Below are 26,398 nucleotides of genomic sequence, written 5' to 3' on the forward strand. Positions count from 1 at the left end.
TTCCCTCCCCCCCACCTCCCCCCCTTTCCCACCCAGGTGTCGGACCAGACGGTCCCCACTTCCACCCTGCACCCCTTCTTTCCCCCTTGCACCATGAACACCAATGTCTGCGTGGAGCCCGGGCCGAGCCCGGAGGCCCCGGGCTTGCCCAAGGACAGCCACCTGCCCGAGGGGTCCCTCAACAGCCTTGTGGATTACAACTCGGAGATGGAGCGCTACCGCTCCTTTGCCACCTCCTTCTACAAGACCAACGGGGGCGCCTTCCCGCAGGCGGCCAAGATCGCGCGCATCACCACCCCCATCTTCCCCAGCAGCGCCGCCGCCGCCGCGGCCGCCGCGCGCATCGGCATGTCCCCCTGGAACTGCGACAACGCGGCCACCGCCGCCGCCGCCACCGCCATGCTCTGGGGCAGCGGCGGGGGCGGGGGCGGCGGCGGCGGCGGCGGGGGCGGCAGGAAATCCTCCGCCGCCGCCGCCTCCTCCTCCGCCTCCTCCTCGGCGATCCTCCCCGCCGGCGGCGGCGGCGGCGGCGGCGGCGGTGGCGGTGGTGCCGGCGGCGGCGGTGGCGGCGGTGGTGGCGGCGGCGGCGGCGGTGGCGGCGGCAGGACCAGCATGCACCACCGAAACGACTCCCAGAGGCTGGGGAAAGCTGGCTGCCCGCCAGAGCCATCGTTGCAAATGGCAAATACTAATTTCCTCTCCACCTTATCCCCTGAACACTGCAGACCTTTGGCGGGGGAATGCATGAACAAGCTCAAATGCGGCGCTGCTGAAGCAGAGATAATGAATCTCCCCGAGCGCGTGGGGACTTTTTCCGCTATCCCGGCTTTAGGGGGCATCTCATTACCTCCAGGGGTCATCGTCATGACAGCCCTTCACTCCCCCGCAGCAGCCTCAGCAGCCGTCACAGACAGTGCGTTTCAAATTGCCAACCTGGCAGACTGCCCGCAGAACCATTCCTCCTCCTCCTCGTCCTCCTCAGGGGGAGCTGGCGGAGCCAACCCGGCCAAGAAGAAGAGGAAAAGGTGTGGGGTCTGCGTGCCCTGCAAGAGGCTCATCAACTGTGGCGTCTGCAGCAGTTGCAGGAACCGCAAAACGGGACACCAGATCTGCAAATTTAGGAAATGTGAAGAGCTAAAGAAAAAACCTGGCACTTCGCTAGAGGTCAGAGGAGATGATTTCTTGTTTCCCAGTCTCTCCCCTTCCCTCCTCACTCCCCTCTCCTCTCCCCTCCAGGGCTTCTTGTCTGGCTTCAAGATGCAGTACCCTTTTCCTGAAGCTTCATTCAGGTTGTAAGATACAGTTGGTGGTTTGCGGAGGGCATGGCCTCTCCTCGCCCCCTCCCTACCTTCACTTCGCCTGGAACCGCCCTCCAGATGCGGGAGGGCGCTCCTCCTTTTTTTTATTTTTTTTTAGCTCTTTAAGGAAAACGAATGTAATTGGTTTGAAAAATCAGAAGTTTCACATTCAATATGGTCAGAAATTTCTCTCGGTGGTTTAAAATGCCCCCTTCCCTTATTATTTTTAAAAGCATCTCTGCCCAAAGGGTCAAATACATCACATTCTATACACTTATACTGGGCAAGAGAGACCTATCAGTGACCCAGTTGTAACTGTGAGGACACAGTTTGTGGCACACAAGCCTACATTCCCTTTTACACTCACACACATACACAGAGTGATCACTGAAACTAACATGCATGAATTCAAAAGGGGATTTTCTACACTCTTCTAATTTTTTTCCTTTACCATGACAACATTTTTCTGTTTTCCATTTTATTTTCTGCATAGTTGGTATCTTTTCAGAAAGGGGAAATAGTAGAGAAAACTGAAAACACCACTTGCAGTTTTTTTAAGGAGAGATGACAATTTGTAGCAGGTGAGATGGTAATTTTATTTAAGAATTATCTTATTTACATAGTTTAGAAACTAAGGATTCCTAAAACTCAGTTACAAAAAATATAAACTTGAGGTTCTGTGTTTAACAAAGTAACCACTATGTGGTCACAAAATCGTTCTATACATCAAACACTGTTTTGGTTGATACACTATATGGTCAATGACAGTTTCTTTTTCCTATGTGTGCTTTAAACAATGTACAGATTATCACTAAAGTACTTGTTAAATTAGGCTTTCTATTATGTTAAACAGAAAGATTGATGTGTTTGGTGGAAATTTCATACAGTGACCTGATCACAACCAAAGGGGGAAAACGGAAAATCAGAAGTAAATGGCTTTGGTGATATACCTAGTAGTGAAATATGGACAGATAATCATATTTAGCCTATTGATATAATGTACGGAGTAGATGGCTAAATGCTCATGTATAGGTGATGGATTTAGCATTAGGGAATATTCTATGGGCTGGACTATAGGCTGAGAGTGGTTCTCACAAGTTCTCATCAGAGGGAAACCTGCATATTCTTTTTAAAAATTGTGAACATTGCTTAAAGGAGTTTTCTCCAAGAAGGACTGGCCTTTGAAAGGAGAAGAGTTAAAGATCTTTCCAGGTTTGGATGTAAATAAGATACAGATTGTTTTTAAGTTTTATTAATATAAATATAGCACTTTGTAATTCTCCTCAAACAAATATTATGTTGATATCATCATTGATTATGATCAATTCCATCAAAATATTGCATTTATTCCTCCTTATAAGAGAACCCATGTCTGCTGAAAGTTTGACTTTATTCTAGGGTGGTTTATTACATTCCCCTTGGCAACTCTTAAACAAAGATAATAGCAATCATAAAGACATAGATCATGTGTTTTCTTAGGTGGCAAAAATTTGTTTTTAGCTTTGAATGATCTCTGGATTAATTTATTATAACTACTTAAGGTCTCTAAGGCCCATGGGAAATTAAAATTCAGTTCATACTTAAATCTTCTGTTAATGCTTAGTCGATTAGCACTACCTGGCTTTAATTTTTTTACCCTTAAACTATAGCATCTAGAATTATAGAATCTAGAATTATAGATTTGCTGTGGTTAAGTGGACTTCATCTTTAGCTAGACCTATGTACTGCCTGCATTCCAATTTATTGTATGTAGTAGATAGGACCACTGAATAATTCTGATTTATTTAGTAAGCAACCTCTCTGAACAAGTTTAATGTGAATACCAGTAGGTTTTCTGCACAAATTTCTATATTGGTTTATTAGTCTAAACAAACTTCATAAGTTTCTTTTTTCTTCCTTTTGGTAGTTTTCCCAAAAACTTCTTGTGATCTTTAAGTTCCCTAGGTTTTTTTTAAATCACAAAATTCCATGGTATTACTTTTTCTTCTTTTTAAAAATTCACATGCAGAAAGTTCTATTGATCTTCGGAAAGTGGGATGTAGATGAGAGGGGAAACATATTTCTCTCTTTGTAGAGCTTTCTGAAGATGTTCTCCCAACTATATACCCTTTCCTACCAGAGAATTGTTCTTGGTTCAAGGCTAAGATGGAATGCAATTTGGCAGAACGAAAGGAAAAAAAAATTAATTGGCTAAGATTCTGTCTAGGTCATTTTTAAAAGGAAAGACAGCATGATTGCCTTAAGCACATGTGTAACCACACAGTTATGGTTGTAGGAAACCAGCTGGACACATGTCAGAGTGACAGGGTTTACATGACTGAACCAGAGCTGAAACAGTGGTTGCAGGATGGTGCAAAGTCTCCCTGCTGACCTGCCTCCCTCTCTAATTTGGTTTCTGTAACTTATCGTCATCTGTGGAGATGTTTTAGATGTCAGATAGACTCTGGAGCTGAGGATAGTAATTTGGAGATTCATTATGGATATTACCTGTGGATTTCAGGTGTAAGTTCAGTAGCTAATATTTATTGGCTTTAAATTAATATCTGGATTATAGTCATTGCTGATACTAGTATTTATCACTTCAAGTCCCACGTGCTCTTCTTTCCTTTGACTTATTCTCATGCCAAGGACTGGAGGCATAATCAGATTTTCAGGGTGAGTAAACTGAAATTAAGGCAGACTCACATGGGTGTGTTGGGCCTCTTGCCCACATTTTTTAAAGCCTCCCCTCTGGCATTCTTTTTAAAATTGCTTTACTTATTTCCTCATTTTCCTGATAAATCTCATGTGAAGAGCATCTTAATTCCTTAAAAATTTATTTACAAAATCACCACTTTATAGTATTTCATATGATAAAAATACACATGAAATACATTTAACTTTTTGGTGTTATCATGTACTGTATAGTTGCATATAACACTATTTGTTCAATCAATCGCTGTACTAAAAAATTATCACTGATTATTTGAAGCAGTCATGCTGTATGTCCTTGTGTGACAAAACTTATCTTAAAAACTTGTATCCTAAATAGTTAATATTAAGTTCTCAAATATTTTAAGAAACTTATCATATATCATGATAAATTCTATGATAGACCTTTGTCTCATACAAAAGTATTCCTTTAGTTTTTATATTCACAGCAGTTACATTTCTTACACTAAGATCTAACTTTTAAAAATCTCTCAACCTAATCTTACTCAAGGGAGAAAGTCGTCCCATGGGCCACCCCAGCCTCTCTTAGTCCCTGAACATTGTTCAGGTGACATGATTGATCTCTGTGGGACAGCATTAGAGACCACACAGATCTGGTTTCTCTCCCATTAGCTGATTTACGGAATTACATTAGTCAGCAGCGCCTCGGGAGTGTTCCCTGCCCCCACTCCTGGCTCTCTGCTGCTGGGTACACAACGCCACTGCCATCGCCACCAGTGCTCTCCCTGAGCTGGACAAGGGACTTAGAAGAGGCATGTTAGAGTGAAGAGGCCGAGACACTGGAAAGTCAGGAGAAAGACAGTCTTTTTTCCCTCTCTTTTCTTTTCTCTATTTTAAATTATCTGCTGAATGTACAGGCCCTAAATTATTTTCCATAAGTTAGGTAAAGCTTCTAAGGGGTCTGGTGAAAAACATCCAGGTATTGTCCTGCACTTGATAACTGGATTTAGAAGAGTCTTTTAAAGGAGGATGTTAAGTTCTCAGAGCCCCAACCACACAAATGGCAATTGTAAGAGTCTGAACAGAGCATTGAATGCAGTTTGTGCAGGAAGGTAACACATACTACCCAAAGAAATGCATTTGTTCAGTTCAGTTCAGTCGCTCAGTCGTGTCCAACTCTTTGCGACCCCATGAACTGCAACACGCCAGGCCTGTAGACACCCACATGAAATAGTTGTGTCACTCAGATTCAGAATCTGTTTAAATAGTGAAACTGGTCACCAATTAGACATGTTATATAAGTTCTTGAAGTTGGTGACCAAAAAAAACCTAGAGGTAAAATATGAATGTTTCATATCTTAAATTGTGATATATAGTAGTTTATCATTTTATATCATAACTCAAAAATGGATTTTCAGATTGAAGAGTCAGAGCCATGCCAGTATAAAAACATTTTTTTTGATTGGAAAATGTAAATATATAGCTATTAAAAGGAAAGAGGAAATTTTTCAATAAATTCAAGTAAAATGATAAACATAGAGAAAAGATCCAGAAGTTCATAAATGTTAAGAAAAAAGCACAGAAAAGTTCAGCTTTGGCTGAAGTCAGAAAATAGATTTGTAGCCAAGGCAGCAAAGTGTTACACAAGTCCAATGAGATTATCTTTCCATCACTAGATTTAGTACAAGGTAGTCAAAGTTGTTTTTAAAAGAATCACATGTTTTAAAATAATTCCTAAATGAAAATAATTCCCTTTCCTATCCAAACATCATGTAAATTCTAAGCAATCTTTTGGATGGCAATTAGGAATAGTAAAATGAAAAAAATTAAAAGTATTTGTAAATTATCCTATAAGAATGTTTAAATTCAGTCATCACCAAGCAAAATTTTTAAAAAATCAGAAGCCGTTAAGAACAAAAACAAACTTTAGACTTTAATCATATAAAAATATTTGGATATTTTAAACAAGAATGGAAAATGTATCCAGAAGTAGATAAAAATTACTTGATTTTTAAACTTTTTAATTAATTGATTACTGAAGCATTGTTGCATATTTTTGTTAGTCAACTGTTTTTCTGTGTGAATAGTTAAGACTTTTGCACAGTTCAGACTTACAGATTGACAAATACAGGACAATTTATAAAGTAGTCTGTAAGACTGAAAATTGAAAGGTGTGTCAAAAGTGATGGGTGTTTCATCCATATTTGCTCTAGAGTACACAGTTGGAGATTGGAGATGTATGTCGGGGTGTCTGTGAAGACGCTGGTAGAATATTCCTTCTGGATATAAACATAAAACATTATTGGAGTTTTCCCCAGGAATAGGTTTTAGTGTGTCTTTAAAAAAACTCTTCTGAAGTAGTTGGTGCTCCTAGAACTTGCTGTTCAATCTGAGTTAGTCAGATTGGTCTTACATTAGTTTACTTTTACTAGAAAACAATTAAATTTTTATTTTTGCTTTTGGAAATACATAACAAAATGTCCTGCTATCCAAACATTTCACAAGCATGGATATGCTCAATTTCTTATGTTTATTTTTGTTCAAATTATACAAAATATTTAAAATAAATTCATTTACCATATATAAAAATCACTACTTAATAGATTAAATTCAAGATTTATTCAAGAAAGGCCCATGTAAATATGCAAGTTGGAGAAAGGACTGCTTCTCTTTTAGTTTTCCTCTTATCTTTAGATTAGTTTTTAAAAAGTAATAATGAACCCAAAGTAATGGTAAAATCATTTTATGTGTGATTTTTCAGTCACTGATTAGAATGTCAGATGATCTTGGCTGGGGAAGTAGAGCACTCTAGAAAAAGTCTTTTTTTTTTTTACAACACTTGTTTTCAAGAAAGTACTTTTTTGGTGAGATTGGTATAAATTGTGAGGATTTTGTGCGTATATCATTTAATTTCTTTATTTGTCCTGCAGTGCTTCTGTTTATTCTTAACATACTTTTCTCATTGAGCATTTATGCTGTTATCCTTAGCAGTTTCAAATTATTGGAGGAGGGGCACACGGGTGGTTTTATCCCTCAGTCACATCTTGTTCCATCACATGCAAACACCTGTCCTGAAATTGAATTATTCTGCAGGGTGATCGAAAAGCCTCCCTCCATCCGGCATCATATGTTTTCTGTTGTTTATTGAGTTATGTTGCACCATACTTCAGATGCGACAGCCATTTAATAATGTTGAAGACTTAGCTCTGCAGGGGCTAAAAGGATCCCAGCAGGCTTGTTAACTTCTACTCTAAAACATTAGGAAAAATATTTTTTCCTCTGTGAAACTTTAGGGCTTTCTCTTAATTTATTTCAAGAACATGAGAATCCAAAGCCAGATATGAGAGTGAGCCTGTGAAATCTCTGTTTCTGTTTTTTGGTATTTAACCTCTTTATTCCATGGTGTGTTTCTTACTCAAAAGACAGTGGCAAAGCAAAGAACTGCTTTTTCAGAGAACTAATGACTAAAGATGAATTTCTTTGGCTGATATAAAACCGAATATAAATTCTATTTAGAAAATATACTACTAGTTTCTTGGCTTTTCATTTCTTTTATAAATAAATTTGTATTGGGGTCACATGGCCACATTTAGATGATAGCTGGTAGGAGGAGCTACAAGTTTCAGGTAACTTACCAGTGGAACAATGTTAGCTCCATCAGCATAACTTCTCTGAACATTTCCTCAACTGTGAAATGGACATAACAATATCAGCCTTCATTACAACTCTTTGATACTGTATGTAGGTTCATATTCTCTGCATCCTGAAAGATGCTATATGATTTCTCATTCCTAATTTAAAGTCATCAATAAAAAGTAGAGAAGATGATTATATTTATAGATAATTCCGTACACCAGCAAGTTATTTGTAGTTATCAGGAATTAAAGCCTAGATAGATTATTTTGTGGTTTTGAGTTTTCTGAATATTTGTTTTAATCATACAGTTTACCAAAGCTCTGGCTTGATTTCACTTGGAAGGGTATAAACCTGATAAACAAGTTTCCCTTGTTCTTGTACCTGTATTGTCAAAAGCCTGGGAAATCTGCACAGGTTACCTAGTGACCTTTGTCACCATGGTGAGCCAATTTAGATAATTTAGTGCTCTTCCTCCTTCCTCACCAAAGGCACACTACTACCATTAATTTCTATATCTTTTAATAAGATTGTGTGAGTGTGTTTCACGTTACCAAATCAGTACCTTTGTTTAGCTATTATTTTCTATATTTGGGCGGACACAGGGAGTTGTTCTAAATGTGCATTAGTGAGTTTAGGATAATCATTGTAAGAAATGGTTAAATGCTTATCACAAATTCTGATTGGAGAATATATTTAACAAATACTGAAAATCTGTAGAGTTACCCTTGTTTCAGAAGATAGGGGTGTGTGTGTGTATGTATGTGTGTGAGTGTAGGAAATTAAACAGGTAGAAAAACATTTTGAGATTAAAAAATGAACTATGTAGAGCTTTTTCTCTTATTAAGAAGAGAGCGTTTATGAAATGAAGAAAGTGAGCAGTAATAGAAAAGGCTGGTGGTTTTCTGGGAAAAAGTAATGTTAAGTCCTAAAATATTTGAAATACTAACCAAGAAAGCTTTACAAACAAGGGAGAAAGGAATATGCAAGCAGGCTGCAATGCAGTATCTAGAAGGAGTTTTGTAAAGACAGGATATGGATGTCTGCTTTGTTTCAGCAGTTATAGAAGTTTTGCCGAGAATGGAAACTATAAAGAGGGGAAGATAATGTTTTCATACTTAGTACATTTGGTTTGGAAGTCAGAGCTAAGTCTCAAGTTCAGTGGAGTGGCAGCTGACTCAGAGACAAGGAAAAACAGATTGTGTTTTAGATGATGTTATTATATTTACTTATGCCTTTGAAACATTTGGTAGAATAATTTCAGAGTGTAAGTAAAAGAAGACATCCAAGATGGGTGGAAAATGGGATCCTATTTGGGTCTCATTTTCATCTAAATTCATGTTTCAGAGGACATTCTGGAGCAAATGAACAAAAGTGTCAAACTATCGGGGAAACTGGGCTGAAAGTGCTGTTTCTTGCTCAAGGACTTAGGAAAAAAAAACCAAAACCCAAAAACCTCTGAATGATTGATTGTATCAAAAGGATAGAGATCAAGTAAGATGAGAGAAGAAAGGGATAAATTTATAGATCAGGAAGAGTCATGGGCATTTCTGTATAGTTCAGCAAATCTGGCAAATTCCAGAGAAGATACATTTTCTCCAAAACTTTACAGAGTTAAAGGAGATGAAATGAATTTTTTAAAGAATAATAGACTCTGTAAGTTTAATTGTGTGGAAATGATGATTTATGAGTGACCATGAATCAGTGGCAGAAAAATAACTGTGCTGGGGGAAGACTTCTCTATGGTAAATGTCTTATTTATAGGTTAAATGAGATCAAGGTTGGTTTTAATGGAGCCAAGAACAAGTAAAAGAGTTAAAATTCTCAATTCTACATAGATGGATGCGAAGTGAGATGTGGAATCTTCTAACAAACCCTAAATATGTTGTATGCTCTAATTTTTCCTGAAAAGCAAAATAGAGAACAAGGAGAAAATGTCTGAGTGCATCACATGTAGTAAGAGCACATATTGTTAAGCTTCTGTTTTAATTATGTATGTACGCATAAATGTGTGTGCATGTTCTAGGTTGCTGTGTGAAATGTATTTCTAACTTGGTTGCAGTCAAAAAAGTTTGAAAAACACTAGTTTAGTGACAGCAACAACTCTACTGAACAGATACGGAGTGAGGAAAGAAATTATATTTGTAAATGGAATGATGTTAACAAGATAAAGAGTAAAATTTAAGTGTGTTTCTACAAGTAGTGCGTCTTCTCTCAGGCAGGTCTGTACATATGAAGTAGATCTATAAATTCATGGTGTATACTTAACGTATGGTAAACCCTTGGTAAGTTCCTTTCAAAATATCTTTAGGTAGGATGAGATTGTTGGATGGCATCACCAACTCGATGGACATGAGTTTGAGCAAGCTCTGGGAATCGGTGATGGACAGGGAAGCCTGGCGTGCTATAGTCCATGGGGTCGCAAAGAGTCGGACATGACTGAGTGACTGAACTGAACTGAGGAACTATTATTTTCTAAGATTTGTAAGCAAGCGCTGTGAAACACATACACATATATACACCTTGGCTTAAAGAACTCAAACTTTTCTTTATTTCTAATTACCTTCTTAAAATACCCATGTAACTCCATAACTCTACATCTCACTCTTTCATCCAAGACACTTAGCTTCCTAATTACATTCTTTATTCTCAGTCCACAAAATGATATGACTCTAATTTTAGAAAACTCTGAATGCAATCTCACACCTATTTAAAAGCTGTGGATTTCTTTGATTCATCCTTGGCTTAGTTCTTCCCAGATCTTGATAAGAAACACATACTGCAGTCGTGATTTCTACTTAGCTACCTCATGTGGTTATGTGGTATAGTATTGTATTCTATTAGTACTCCAGACTTTTTCAAGGAATAAGAAAAGAAATACTTGCCTTGAATATTTGAACACAGTGAGAATCTACAGTATGACTTGTTATTTCAAGTGTATTTTGTAGAGTACTGGAAACCTTTGTATGACCTGAATAAGGGAAAGGACCATATTGAAAGGAAGAAGTAAAGGAAGGAAGAAAAGAAGGAAGGGAGGGAGGCAGGCAGACTGTAGTGTTACAGATTAAACGGAGCTAAGAAAGGAGCATTCTGGCAGAAAGGACTGTCATGTTCAAGGTCATCTTCTTGAGTCTGGTTTAAATAAGAAATTAGTAGAAATGGTTAATGCCTCAAACTTTTTTGAAAGATGCCATGAGTTTGGCTTAGATTCACTAGAAACACTCAGCATCATTTCTTTTCATTTACCTTAGTGGAAAAATTAGTTTCCTGTAAACTGACTAGATTTTTTTTTCCTTCTAATTTTTCTTTAAGAGTAACTTGTTCAAGTCTGCAATTGGAAACATTGAAATGACAAGATGGGAAAACAAATGCTCAAATTGATGATGGAGTTTAGGGAGATGGAGGCCATTCAGCATCTATAAACAACTAACTGTTCAAATTGTCAGGGTAATTTTTAAGTGATAATTCAGAGAACTTCCTGGAAAATACAGAATTGCACATATGGAAAAGACTCCAGAAAATTGATGAAAGAATATTAATTATGTCTTATCAATCCTATGCCTGAAAAATGATAGGCTTTTTAATTTACTCTGCTAGTTAGTTAACTATGTAATTGTGACTATGTTTGCAGGAAGATGGAGCATACATAATACACATAGAAAAAGAAGTAGTACATGGAAATTCCCTGAGGAGAAATTTGACTTTTAAGGACTTGCTCAGCATGAGATATGCTGATACCCTGTTAGTAGAGGATGCTTAAGAGTGTGTGTCCTCTTAATGATGGAGATTAACTAAAATGCATTTCCAAAGAGGTTACATGTAATAAATTGATTAAATTATAATTGTTGAATATGTACCTCTTAATTTTATTATTTAAAAAGAAAATTAAGGAAAGAAACCAAAACATCAAAGTGATTGTGAAATTTAAATATCTGATGTAATATCAGCTGCAGTTATTAAAAAAAAAAACTTTTTTAAAAAGAAGACTCCAAAAGCACCATGTGATTCTCAGAAGTATAGTTTTAGCCAAGTACATTTTTTTTTTTTATGATAACATCTCACGACTGTGAAATGTTTGGCATTTTCCCTAAATTCCTCCAAGTAATTAATGGACATAAAACCTGCTTTGATTTCTAGGCTGGGTCTATCTCAGGAGCTGGGTTTTTGTCATAGAGGATTCTGAACCAAGTGAAGTTAAGTGGCTATATTCAAAACACTAAGTATTTAGTCTAAGTGAAAATTCCTATTAAACTTCTTTTTGGATTTTATGTAATATAGAAAAAATAATATTTCTCAAATTCTGAGATCTATAATAATCAAAGAGAGGAATTATAATTTGAATTCTTTATAGAGTTTAGGTATAACTGTTGTATATTACTTGAATGTAAGTTAGAGGCTGTCCAAATCATAACTTTTGAATTTTAAAAATCACCTCTTAATTTTTTAAGTGACCTCTCATTTCTTCACATTTCACATGACTATTTCTTCTTTTCAGTATGAGGAGACAGTTCACTGTATGCTTTAAAAAGAAAAATAAAAGTTAAAAAAATTGTCCAACAATTTGATCATGAAGAGAATATTGGTGGTTTTTCAATAACTAATTAGCAGTGGTCTCACCTAAAGGTATTGTTGCAGTCAACAGTAATCAATAGAGTGATTTTGAGGGCAGATAGAATCATTTAACTTGTGGCTTTGCCATATATATGAATTCATATATTCATATGTATATTCAGATTCATTTATTATATAACCATATCTATTTGGATATGTATTTTTCATTAAGATGTGTCATTCTTGACAATATTAATTTTATTAACCTAATTTTCACTTTTTAAATATCAATTTTATTTTCATTTCCTTTCATACTTCCTCCTATATGTAAGTGAAAAATAGTATCTAAAATAAATTTTCAAAAACATCTTTAAAATTTTTGGATTGTTGACAACAGTGCCTCTTTCTGCTTATCCTGTTACCATCCTGTTATATTTTATTTTTATAAATCCAAGGATATTTTAATCACTAAACTACCTATGTGTAATACAATAATTTACTTATTATTGGGAGGATGTGGTTTGAAGTGTTTTTATCAAAAGTAATTGAAATATGATCCTTTACAGCTTTAATCAAGACACTTGCCTGAACTAGTTACGTTAGATACTAGGACCAAAAGTAGGTGCATTTTTGGCCAATGGCAAGCCACTCCAGTGCTCTTGCCTAGAAAATCCCATGGATGGAGGGGCCTGATAGGCTGCAGTCCGTGGGGTCGCTAAGGGTCGGACACGACTGAGTGACTTCACTTTCACTTTTCACTTTCACACATTGGAGAGAGAAATGGCGATCCACTCCAGTGTTCTTGCCTGGAGAATCCCAGGGACGGGGGAGCCTGGTGGGCTTCCGTCTATGGGGTCACACAGAGTCGGACACGACTGAAGTGACTCAGCAGCAGCAGCAGGCCAGTTTGAATCTTGGTGTCAAACTCTTACTTTTCTTCCTACCAACTCTTTTCCCATACACATCTCCCTTTGGACACTTGTCTTTCTTATGGTTTAACTACCAGGTTGATTTGATTTAGCACTTTTCCAACCTGGTATACAATCTCACCTTTCCATTTACAAAAGTTAGCTAAGTTTAAAGTCATGCCATTGCAGTGGTGATGGGGACGGTGGTGATGGTCTTGTAGAAGGAGGGCAAAGGAAGAGCCCTCACATTTACCAGGCATAGGGAGTAGCAGGAGCAATAGACCACACAGAATCAATACTAATGAAAAAGCCATCTCTGGGTTCCACCATTAATCAGAGAAATCCTAGCCACAGATGTCAATTTGGAAACCACAAACGTGGATTGTTCCTTATAATCATGATTAAGACCTCCAAAAATTTGGGTCATAAAAGTTATGCAGTTACTTATTTGGTGCTTTTCTCCCTTTTAAAGAGGGGTCTAATATTCCAGTTAGTAGCATTTGATACTCTTGCCTAGAAAATCCCATGGATGGAGGAGCCTGGTAGGCTGCAGTCTGTGGGGTCGCTATGGGTCGGACACGACTGAGCGACAGCACTTTCACTTTTCACTTGCACACATTGGAGAAGGAAATGGCAACCCACTCCAGTGTTCTTGCCTGGAGAATCCCAGGGACGGGGGAGCCTGGTGGGCTTCCGTCTATGGGGCCACACAGAGTCGGACATGACTGAAGTGACTTAGCAGTAGCAGCATTTGATAGGTGTTTAATTTATATCTGGATCATGGCCAAGATAAGGTGTGAGTATACCAAAGATTTATACAGTTATAAGTGAATCTGAATTATAAGAAAAATTAATCTGATAGATATCATATACATTTTATAACAGGAGAAAAAGAGTAATGAAGGTGTACTTTAAAAAATGGAAACATTGTATACTTATATTAGTCCATGTATCTTAAAATTTTGGAATTATTATTGAAATATTGCTATTATTATTAAAATATAAAGTTGCTTTTATTACAATAACAGTGAGTTACTGGACTGTGAGCTTATCATTTATCATAAATTACTTGTTCTCTCAAACTAACTGACCTATGCTATACTTGTGCTTGCTAATAATTCTTATAGTTATTGGATTATGATTTTTAAAATATACTATTTATAAATAGGATATAGAATAATATTTTTGCCTAAAATATTTGAAAGTCTCTAACATTTACTAGGTATAATTTTAGACCATATTTACTAATCATCCAAATTTGTAATCAAGTGTGTGTGCATGTGTTTTCACATTCACAATATTGTACAGTATATATAAACAATTTTCCATTTCTCCAATTAGGTTTTGAAATTTTGTCAGCACAAAAATTAAGAACCTATATAATTCGATATTTTAGCATTCTCTCTGTGAATCAAATCAGAAAAAGTAGTGGTTTTTCTTTTTTTTTTTTACCATCAGGATTTCTTTTCCTTTTGTTCATCCACAACATTCCGAAGTTTGTTTCATATGAAGTTAAAACAAAATATAATCAAATATCTAAAGGCAAACAATGAGCCTTAGTATTCTTTATCATATTTATTTATATATTTCCTATTGCAAAATTTCAGTGATTCATTAAGGTTTTCAAGTTCTATTGCAAAGAGATAAATCGAAACTAGTAAGAGGCTCCAGTTTCAAGGACTTAGATGCTCAGAAGTTTAATAAACTTATAGTGGGGCTTCTCACAGTGAAAACGACACTTCGAAAGAGTTTAGAAGAGGCTGTGTTGGCTAACTGCAGTTTGAAATTGCTTTGTTTTTGGGTGGAAAAAACATACTTCCCATTTTTATACGGGGATCAGAAAATGATTGGATGATATTTGCTTCTTCAATTAATAATAAATGGGGAAATAGGAAATTTTTGATGAATATGAGTAATGGTACCCCAAAATACTGACTTCAGCTTAGAATGTATTATATTAAAACCATCCTGTTTCACAGTAGAGTTTTGAAGGCCTGGGTGAACCACTGACTCTTGATCAGAAACTACATGAATACATATTGGAAAGATATATTTAAGTTATAGAATTTGCTAATGCTAATTATATTTCAGTTTATAACTTTCATGCATTCTGAAGCAAATTTCAACATCGAGTTGTCTTGTATATGGTCTTTGAAAACTTGTGTCTAGCTTTATTAAAAATGATTAGTTTTGTTTGGTGTCCTGAATACTGCAACAAATTTTACATATGTATCTGGCTAGACATGAATAGCCAATCCCATATAAACTCATGTATGAAGATATGGATACTTAATTTCAGCTTTTAGGAGATGAGTTTATTAGACTGAACATATTTTAAACAAGAGTATGTAGATGTGTGGGGCTTCCCAGGTGGCGTAGTGGTAAAGAACCCACCTGCTAATGCAGGTAGATGCCAGAGACAAGGGTTCAATCCCTGGGTGGGGAAGATCCCCTGGAGGAGGGCATGGCAACCTACTTCAGTATTCCTGACTGGAGAATCCCATGGACAGAGGAGCCTGGCAAGCTACAGTCCATAGGGCCGCACAGAGTCGATACACCTGAAGCAACCTCACACGCTTCCTTGTACATAGATGTGTGCCCAACCTAAAGACACCACAGTTCACGTGACTGCCTTGCAAGCACCAAAAAAGAAAATTCTGCTCAAATTCTTAAGGTAGCAGATTTGGGGATGTCTATTGGTTTTTAGGTCATTTAATAGTTTCTTCATTGCTGATTTAATGAGAATCAAACTGAAATACATTTCTGCCAGAGACATATTGATAATTTTTTGTATACAGTTTTTTAAAAGAAGTAAATGTAAAATGTACTTAGGCGTGGATCACACAGTTATGCTATTCAACAGTTTGCTTTTTAAAGTTATTTAGAAGGAGAACAGAAGGCATTCCTTTTTTTTAAAATTTCCCCGATGATTAGTGATAAGCATCTTTTTGTTTTTTTAAAAAATTAATTCATTTATTTTAATTGGAGGCTAATTACTTTATAATATTGTAGTGGTTTTTGCCATACACTGACATGAATCAGCCACAGGTACGTATGTATCCCCCATCCTGAACCCCCCTCCCACCTCCCTCCCCATCCCATCCCTCAGGGTCATCCCAGTGCACCAGCCCTGAGCACCCTGTCTCATGCATCAAACCTGGACTGGCTATCCTCTTCACGTATGATAATATACACGTTTCAACGCTACCCTCTCAAATCATCCCACTCTCGCCTTCTCCCACAGAGTCCAAAAGACTGTTCTATACATCTCTGTCTCTTTTGCTATCTCGCATATAGGGTCATCGTTACCATCTTTCCTTTAAACCTGAAGGTCATTCTGGTCTGGCGCATGTAGGGATGAATCCCCCGACATACTTCACAGCAGTCCCAGATGGAGAACTAGGGACTGCAGGTTTCTCCCCAGGCCTCCTGGGAGCAAGGCTGCTGTTTGTCAGGGTTGGCACCTGCGTGAGCCGTGAAGGCTGCTTTAAACAATGCTGATCAACTCAATTCTATTCTTTACTTCTCTGCTCCTTTCTCTTCCTGGGGAATCTGGCTTCTCTGTTACTCCCGATAAGGGATAACGATTTCCTGCAAGCATCACTGAGATCCAGAGTCACTGTAATCTCATCAACAGTGTGACTCCCCAGCTGGGACTCTTGAATTTATATAACCCGATGGGAGCTGGTCAGGGTACTTAATCCCCCACATTGCTGTGCTGAGTTCCCCAGTCATTTAAAATAGAAGTCCTTTTACAAAGATGACCTCATTATGGCCCCAAATTAGGACAGACTTCATCAGAACCCATAGTTAAACCCAATATTTTATCTGTGAAAACAGTTTACTACCCCGTCCTGGCTGAAAAAAATTCAGCCCAGGCCATAAGGAATTTTCCAATGATCCCAGTGAAGATTGGGTAGGAGGCTGGTTATACATCCAGTCTTTTTGCATGACCTGTGGCATGCTGAAGAGTTTTGTTACCTTTTTAACCCTGAAATAAAATAGAGAAGCCTCACCTCGAGTTTCTGGTGAATGCCTTGAAGATTTATTCCAATTAATGCACCTGTGGTTTTCCTAAATTTTCTCAAACATTTTAGGTGATTTCCCAACTAATCATTTTTAGGGTTCAACCTCAAATATTTTAACATAAGGGAGAAATAATTTTTAAAAGAACCATCTCTGCTTACCTTTTCCCTTCCTCTTTAACAACGAATTGTTTGTTTTGGAGATACATACCAGTCTCAAAATTGTATACATACTAATATACACATCAGTGTGCAATTTTGTGACAGGTAATGATAGTAAAGAAAACAATCTCTCTGCTTCTCTCATAGTTGCCTGTCAGGGAGCATGCGTGCGTGCTCAGTCGTGTCCAACTCTTTGAGACCCTATGGACTGTAACCCTCCAGGCTCCCCTGACCGTGGAATTTTCCAAACAAGAATACTGGAGTGAGTTGCCATTTCTTACTCCTGACCCAGAGATAGAACCCACATCTCTTGAGTCTCCTGCATTGGCAGGCAGATTCTTTACCACTGTGCCACCTGGAAAGCCCTTCTCACATTTGCGTTATCTAATTTTTAGTGCTAACAAGCATTGAGAAATGATTATTTTTTTCTTTACAACCACGACCTTTGATTGCAGGTGGCATTTTATAAAGCTTGCTTTTTCTAAATATTGCAAATAAAATTGAGTGGTGGAGAGGGGCACAGGAAGAGCCAAGAGTTGGAAGAAGGATTTAAAAATGAAACTAAGGCATAAGGAGTTCAACTTATTTAAAAAATGTGCTCCATATATATTTCTTCTGTTTATCTTCATAAACATATATGTTTATCACGATAAAAGATATATAAGTATATACTTAGAGTCTTGTTTCCAGTTGGCATCTGCGAGCAAGTTGGCATCTCTATGTCATATACTGTACACATAGATGTGAATATATATGAATATATATGCACATGTTTATTTTTCATATGTGATTCTGCAATGCATGGATATGCTTGGACCTAACTTGTTAAAAATGACTACATTTATGTAAGTATGCATACTTATATAAAATGTATTCTTAGTTGGCATGGGGCAGCAAGTTAGCATCTGGTGTAAACTAAGTTTTCATTTACTGCTTATATATGTGTGTTGTAAATTATGAATATTAGGATGAATGAATATGTTTTCTTATAATTTCATAAGTACCTCTAATAATGATTAAATATGTGTCATGGGAACATATAATTACATTTATCATTTAAAAGGTAATTGTGAAAAGTAGTAAAGGGGTTTTTCTCCTCAGCCAAGTCAAATGATGGAATCCAGGTATGCATAATGAACTGCAAAGAGGAAGACATATTAAACTATGAGGAGTAAGGATTACAATATTAATAAGTACTATTTTTATGGGACTAATGGACCTTTTTTAAAACATTTATTTATTTTAATTGGAGGCTAATTACAATAATGTAGTGGTTTGTGCCATACATTGACATGAATCTGCCCTAGGTGCAATCCTGAACCCCCCTCCCACCTCCCTCCCCATACCATCCCTCTGGGTCATCCCAGTGCACCAGCCCCGAGCACCCTGTCTCATGCATCAAACCTGGACTGGTGATTCGTTTCACATATGATAATATACATGTTTCAATGCCATTCTCCCAAATCATCCCACCCTCGCCCTCTCCCGCAGAGTCCAAAAGACTATTCTATACATCTGTGTCTCTTTTGCTGTCTTGCGTATAGGGTCACTGTTACCATCTTTCTAAATGCCATATATATGTGTTAGTATACTGTATTGGTGTTTTTCTTTCTGACTTACTTCACTCTGTATAATAGACTCCAGTTTTATCCACCTCATTAGAACTGATTCAATTGTTTTCTTTTTAATGGCTGAATAATATTCCATTGTGTCTAGGAACCACAGCCTTTTTATCCATTCATCTGCAGATGGACATCTAGGTTGCTTCCATGTCCTGGCTATTATAAACAGTACTGTGATGAACATTGGGGTACACGTGTCTCTTTCAATTCTGGTTTCCTCGGTGTGCATGCCCAGCAGTGGGGTTGCTAGGTCATATGGCAGTTCTATTTCCAGTTTTTTGAGGAATCTCCACACTGTTTTCCATAGTGGCTGTACTAGTTTGCATTCCCACCAACAGTGTAAGAGGTTTCCCTTTTCTGCACACCTGGACCTTTTTGTTTGTGCTTTTAGAAAATACTTCACAAGCTAAATATTTTTTGTATACTTATATGCAAATTTGAATTAGATAGTGTTAGTTTGTTCTTAACACATTCATTGTGAAGTATATGGTGTTGATTATGAGAACAGTTTTTTAAAATCCTTTTTAGTGCAGATAGCCAGCATGGTTATTTTATTCATTTAAATTTCATTTGAATCTTAATCAATTAATAACAGTTTAATTTTTAGATGACATTTCTATGGTAGGATTGTGTCAACCTAATGAGTCGTATATGAAAAAGTAAATAAAAGCTAACTTCGATTATTAAAGAGTATTTGTAATATAATTTTTATATATTTTCTGAAAATGCAGGTGCTGTTAACACTGTCTTAAGATGTGTTTATGAGGAGTGTGTGTGTGTATGAGTGCATTCTTTTATACCTCCTAGATATGTTGGTAATATTCAACTTTCCAATTTATATACTTATCATCTTGAGCAGCTATCTTATAGGCTCCACAGGTTTGTTGGACAGGTCTAAGGAAGAAAAGGAAGTTTTTTATTTGCCCCATCTCAAGATTTACTCTTAGCTAGTTGTTCCTCATATACCTTCAATGTATACTCATGTGATTCTGTTTTATAAAGAAGGGTATGGAATGATGAATTACTGTAATGTTAATATATAAAGAAAAATTTGACAGCTTAACTACTGTTTGTCTAGCAAAATCCCCATAGTAACTGTAAACTTCTTGTTAAAATAATTGCTCATATGTTTAGTGTTGCCTATTACTCCATTGGAAAACTATAGTATTTTTCTGGTGCAAAAAGATACTTTTGCTCTATTGAGTATCATTGGTTAGTTATAGGTTTGTTTTGCGTATATGACACTAATTTGTTGCAAATACAGACATTTTAAAATAGAGGTATCTTTTTCAGTATAGCTTATATTTGATTAATGTAGGAATGTTTAGCATTACTAATTAAATATAGAAGTATTACTGATGTTACATTTGTTGTTGTCCTGTCATAAAAGAAATTCTCCAGAATGAAGAAATTATTTCACTAACTTTGAAACATCAGCCTTACATAGGCTATGTATGCAGCAGATACAAATTTTAAGTACTCTTGCTGGCTGATCTTCCTACTATTGGTTAGTAGTTTGTACATTCCCCTTTCTTCTGATTGCCATCCATGTTCAAAGCTGTGTTTCTTCTATTTAGATCAGTGTGCTTTAATCATTATACTTATTAAATTAGCATTAAGATCAATATTCTAATTTTTGTAATATTCTAAGATTAAACACTTTTTTTATTAAGTGTTGAAATATGCAAGTTATTATTTGTGTATTGCTGACTAGAAATATTGCTGAAGTGTAAAGGAGAAAATCTAATTTTATATTGGCATATAAAGAAAGCCTAACTTGTTTTCTTGCTCTTTTTTTATAGAGAACACCTGTTCCCAGCGCTGAAGCATTCCGATGGTTCTTTTAAAGCAGTAGTATATCTTATTTTCAAGGCATTTGGAAGTGAAGGGCAAACTAATGTCTTGTTTTAAGAAACTGCTTAGTCCACCACTGAAGAAAATATCCAGATATTATTTTCATTTTATGTATAGGGGTTTCTTCAAAAAAAAAAAAGGGGGGGTGGAGAAAAGAAAAAAGACGTATAAAAATAATCTGGGAGCTTGGGGAATTGGCCAGTCTATTTACTTTCAATACACTGATTCTTTCTTTGATGTAATTTAGCTATCCTAGTGAAGTTGTTGTCTATTTTGAAAGTGGCTGTAAAAAATAAGTTGGGTAAACCCCTGCTGTAAAATCATGTATCTTTGCAAAGTACATATCTATACTTCATTTTCAAATATATGTGTTTCAGTACTGTAAACTGTACAGATAGCAGCTTGTATTTTGTGTGTTTAGACACAAGAAGACAATCATGTCTGAGCATCTATGGAGATTAACAGTTTGTTCACAACACTCCGGTTCTGCGAGTTAAATCTGGAGCAATAAATTTTAGCTTTAAATATTTTTTTTGCCAGTTGTTTCTAGGAGCAGCAACAGCAGTGGCGTGTTTTGCCATGCATCTTTCCGTAGAGACTTGATGCCAAGTTTTATAAGACTAAAAGATGATGATGCATCCAGCAGTTACCTTCAGTTGTATTGTTCTAAGAGGGGAAGATATTAGGGAAGTTTCAATTAATCTTTTGAGCACTATATTAGAGTAGTGGTTATGCACTTGCATTGCTTACAAACGAGCTGTACAGAAGGGTATACCTCCCAGATCCTTAGTGTAGTTGACTTGTCTTGGGTGGCACTGTAAGATGGAGTACTCAGAGTAGTTGAAACAGGCAGAATCTGTTGTATAACTTTTTTTTTTTTCTTTCTTTAAACAGTGTTTTCTAGGATACAGGCTAGAGTATCATATCTTAGGGGAGAAATTTATGACTGACTTATTTTCCCCCCAGCTCAACATGGGCTTTTTCTGTTTGTATGTATTTTTTTATTTGCCTATTTTTCTACTTCTTTTTTGGTAGAAAAAAATAAACACTTAATAAAACATATCCAATTGTTTAAATTCCATGTATAATATTACAAGTGTAGCTTTGTTTTAAAATTTGATTACATAAAGCCCTCCTGCATCGAGACATGGCTGGGTTCATTTTTAAGTTCAAAAGAGTGAAACACATTCATGGAAGTGAGGCTGATAAATCTCTTTTGATCTTCCTTTCTCACAGCCTCCCAGTTAAAACCGTGGCCTTCTCCTAGGCCCTCAGTGGAATGTTCCATGGTTCCCATTCCCATTCTTGTCACCATCACTGGATGCTTCCATTCCTGAGAAGGCAGGGTCACAGTCTGTGGGATAAATGCAAACAGCCCCCAAACAAAAGGAGCTAATGCTTCATAGGACCTGAGCTACCTTTCCTCATAATGTTTGGTTTTCTTCTGCAGTCAGTGTTCTTTAGGCTGGCCCATTAGGACAAATGTTTGTGATGGCATGATCGATCCCTAAGAGTTTTAGTTCTCCTCTCTCTTTTATTCCCCCCAGATTATAAAGACTGTTTTCAGCTTCAGAAATAAGATAGAGTTTAGCAAAAACACATAGAGTATGCAAGTTGCCATATTACTGTATCTTTTTGTTCTCTAGACACTAGCCAGCTATTTTAGCCTGTGACATCCATTGACCTGCTGAAAACTTAGCAACATGGATCAGGTGAAGAAAAATAACGAGAAGAGAGAGGGTGATGAAAGGAACTGTAAAGTTTTAGAAAGCCTAGTGGATGAATAATTTTAAAAGGCTAGTTGTAGTTTTGAATGGGAAAAATTACAGACAGGAGGTTTTTTTAAAAGCAGAAGGAGCACTTCATTGCTAGAGTGCTGGCAAGGGGGGGAGAAGGTACTTACAAATGCCAATGTGAAAAACAATGTGACTTAATTTGCCTAGAGTATGGACACAAGGTCTACAGTTACTGTCAAATAGCCTTTTTGAAGAAAAGTCAGTATATATTACACTTATCCATGTTTAGAGAAGAAAATTAATATGATCGCAAATTAAAACGTGCTGTATATTAATTTTGAGATAGCTTTCTATGTAATGTATATTCCTTTGAAGCTTCTGGTTAGAATTTCTATTTCTGCTATGGGACCAATAAGAGCTATATGAGTTCTTTCTTGTTCCATTTCTAATTTTATTTGACTTTTTTTAACCAATTTGCTAATGAATTACGAGTAAGTGAGAACTTACTTTCACACTTGAATGGTAAGCTTGCCTTGCTTTTTGGAAAATGATCATTATTATTACAGAATTGATACAAACTTTTATTCGGGCTGCATTAGGCATACGATAACATATGAAGATCTCATCGCAGTGTACTGTGAGTCTAAAATACATGCTAGTATTGCATGTCTTGATGTGTTTCTGTTTGTTTTCTTAAAGAATTAATGAATTTGTATATTGTAAAATGTGATTTTTTACATGTGAATTCAATTTTTTAATGAAATACTCTGTTAATTATTGATATGGAGAAGTGCAGCTTTTCTTGAATTCCTTATATGTTTTTATTCCTGATGTTGTTCTTTTTTAAACTACCCATTTTTTAATGTTTTGGGTTAAGCTATTTATGTAATGGAGGGTGCACATAAGGTTTGCTTTGGTGATGCTGAAGAAATGTATCACTCCTCTGGCCTCCCCTCAGTTTTCTCCCTTGTAAGTTCATGTACTGAGAACTTGTAAAGCGTATCATGGCAGCACTGAGGGAGTGATTGAAATATTTACACTTTTCATGATTCTTAAATACCAATGAAGTGTAACTTTTAAAAATTCCTTGCTGTATGTTTCATATTCAGAATCAAGAAAATTCAGAAGATAGCAATCAGCTGTAGGTCATGTGGGCTATCTTTACAACTTAAAAATTACATCTCAGATAAGCCAAATAAAAAACTTTGTGTGAGAGGTCACGTTCAGAGTTTGCCTTCTCTGGGTGTAGGTGAGGAGATGCCATCACGTGTCAGCATTGGGGAGACTATAGAAAGTACCTGGGCTCTTGCCGTGCAGTGCATAGGACCCATCCCTTTGCCAGCTCTCACTCAGCACCCTGATATCACAAGAGCATCAGAGTGCACATCTCTCTTTCCAGGCCTTCAACCCAAAGTGGCTTTCTGATGGATTCCGCCTGTCTGTGCACAAGTCAAGGGCATAGTTACAAAATAGAAATGTGTGCATTCTTGGGAGGGAGAACAGTCATAGGCTTCCCCCAGGGTAAGAATATATAAAAGTATCTCCTGTTGTTTAATTCCCAACACCCAACTTTCTTCTTCTAAACACATTCATAGGAAGCAAGAGATGGAAGACTTCCTATGAATTAATATTAAGCAGTCACTAAAAGAAAGGAATATTCCCTTCCTTTTATTCAGAACCCCTGGCATGTAAGTTGTACAATTAATACTAACGCATATAAAGCCTTTAAACTGATAGTCTCTGTAATCAAATAATGAAAAAAAGAAAGCAGTTAAATGAACACACTATTCAGGGTCAAATATGTTCAGCAAAAGACTGTTGTGGGTCTTTGATCATGGCTAGATTCACAGTGATATCACACAGTTGGTTCTCATGTAACAGCTAAATGTTTCAAATTTTGTTTTTATTAAATTTGGCAGTTTCACACTGAGTTCTGTATTCCTAGTGAATAAAAGACAGTTACTCTGTTAGAAGGGATTTCATTTTCACAATTGCAAGGAAGTCAGAGATATTTCAGGAACATGGGCCACAAAATGTACTCCTTCCACAGTGTTCTCCTATTCTGAACTGTGCAGTTATCTATTAAATTTTCTAATAGATATTTGTGTAAGGTGTATGTATGCTTGTGCAATTATTAAAAAAGCAGTTTTGGAAAACGGTGTATTTATTAAAGAAAATTACTTATGGGGCATGTACAAAACTGTAAAAAAAAAAAACTTAAAAAAAACACATTCGATTTGCCCAGTAAAGTTGTTTTTGTGAAATTTCTGTGTTGTTGAATAAAGGACTTTAGTATTCAAAAGATCTGTTTTTCCATGAACAAATTTTTATTTGTGAGATTTTAAATAATCAGCATATGATCCTGAAAGTCTAATTTTTTTTATGTTAAAAACATTTTTCGTTCTAAACTTGCTCCTACGTCAGCAGAATGAATACTGTATATAAAATTTTCATAAAATATTCCAGTTTCTTCATCTTTTTTCTTCGTATATTTTTGCCTTTCTTATATGTTTAAAAGAAAGAAAGAACATGATGCCTTTTATATTTCTAGAGGATATATTCTTGTTGAAAGCTTTAAAAGTTCCCCCAAATAGAGGAAGAAATATCCAAACTTCCTTCCTTCATTATAAGAGTGCCGCGAGAAAGCTTTCCATGAACTCCTTGTGCTGTGAATGAAAAGTCTTGGTGATAATACTTAAAAGCATTAAGGTACATGAAGAAATGTACAACACTGGAATTCTATCTTCAGCCACTCCCAGCAATACTCTGAGATTACCTTTTTATTGTGTTACTTTTTTTTATTGTAGAATATTGTGGTCCACCCTACTTATTATTTGGTGGTGAAGGCAGTTAACTATTACTTCGCTGATTCCCAGAACAAAGATCTAATTTTTTTGCTGCTTCATAAACTACGAGAAATGTAGAACACAGTATAATATCTTGGAAATCATTAATATGGTTCCAAACATGGAGTGTTAGACAGTTGAAAGAGTTCATGCTCACAGGAAAAAAAGACCACATGAGAAGATTTTGTCATTGTTATAAATTTCAAGATGTGTTCTGTTAAAATAATATCACTAGTATAAAACATCTTGGCCATGGCAACAGAATTGGATTATATAGTGTGAGAAAGATGAATCAGGTAACTGGAATCATGAGAGTTTCTGGGTATTCAGCAATTTTGCAGGTGAGTTTCTATGCTTCTTTATTATATTTTGGTGTAAGCAACAATATGCCAAAACCGGATTTTCATGATAATACTTTCCTTACTTGACATCTTCAAGGATACAAATGCTTTGAGATTTATATGTAATGATAAGAGAATTCTTCAAAATAGCTTGAATTAACCAAAAAGGGAAGACAGGGGAACTCTATAACTTATTTAGACATTGAACGAGATACTTTCATATGGTTTCTGGAAAATAATACACATTTTTAAGTGTCTTTATTGCTATCAGTTGTTCTAGTTGACACATTTTAGTAGAAGTTATTCCCCATTTTATTTCTACTCTTTTTTTGATGGAGAAAAACAATGTTATTTGAAATAAACACAGTGAACACAAATTTGAGATTTTATTTGTATACATATCATAAGTATCATAGGTATATAGGACATTTTTGCTTATTTGTAAGTTTTGTTTCTAATCTTTTAATAACTTGGTTTAAGATATATCTTTATGTCCTTTGCAATTCAGATTTTTTGGCTATTTTTTAAGTCAATATTTCTTATTTTCCATGTATTTATGTAAAATGGAATGTCAACTGAACTGTCTTTTCATTCTAAGTCTGTGCTTTGTTTACAATATGTTTCTTATGACAAAATCATTCTGGTTAGCAGGTGTTGTAATTTCACAAATTGGAAGCAATGTCCATGTCTCTTTCCAAGAACAGTACTTTTAAAAGCCATTCTAATCGTGTACAAAACTACATGTAAAGCATTCTTAATCTGGGACTGAA

The 26,398-nt window shown here is 36.3% G+C and overlaps 1 protein-coding gene across 1 annotated transcript; it reads left to right on the forward strand.

The window, feature by feature from the left end:
- Positions 1-24: 24 nt before the first annotated feature.
- On the forward strand, positions 25-24,694 carry CXXC4 (CXXC finger protein 4). Its single transcript, XM_055434974.2, has 2 exons — positions 25-1,164; positions 20,654-24,694. Exons 1-2 carry the CDS (start codon positions 94-96, stop codon positions 20,696-20,698), a joined length of 1,116 nt encoding a protein of 371 aa, XP_055290949.2. The 5' UTR covers positions 25-93; the 3' UTR covers positions 20,699-24,694.
- Positions 24,695-26,398: the final 1,704 nt, after the last annotated feature.

Source organism: Moschus berezovskii, chromosome 5, assembly GCF_049115385.1.
Source record: "Moschus berezovskii isolate FMDL1 chromosome 5, NW_MosBer_1.0, whole genome shotgun sequence".
Classification (NCBI taxonomy): Eukaryota; Metazoa; Chordata; class Mammalia; order Artiodactyla; family Moschidae; genus Moschus; species Moschus berezovskii.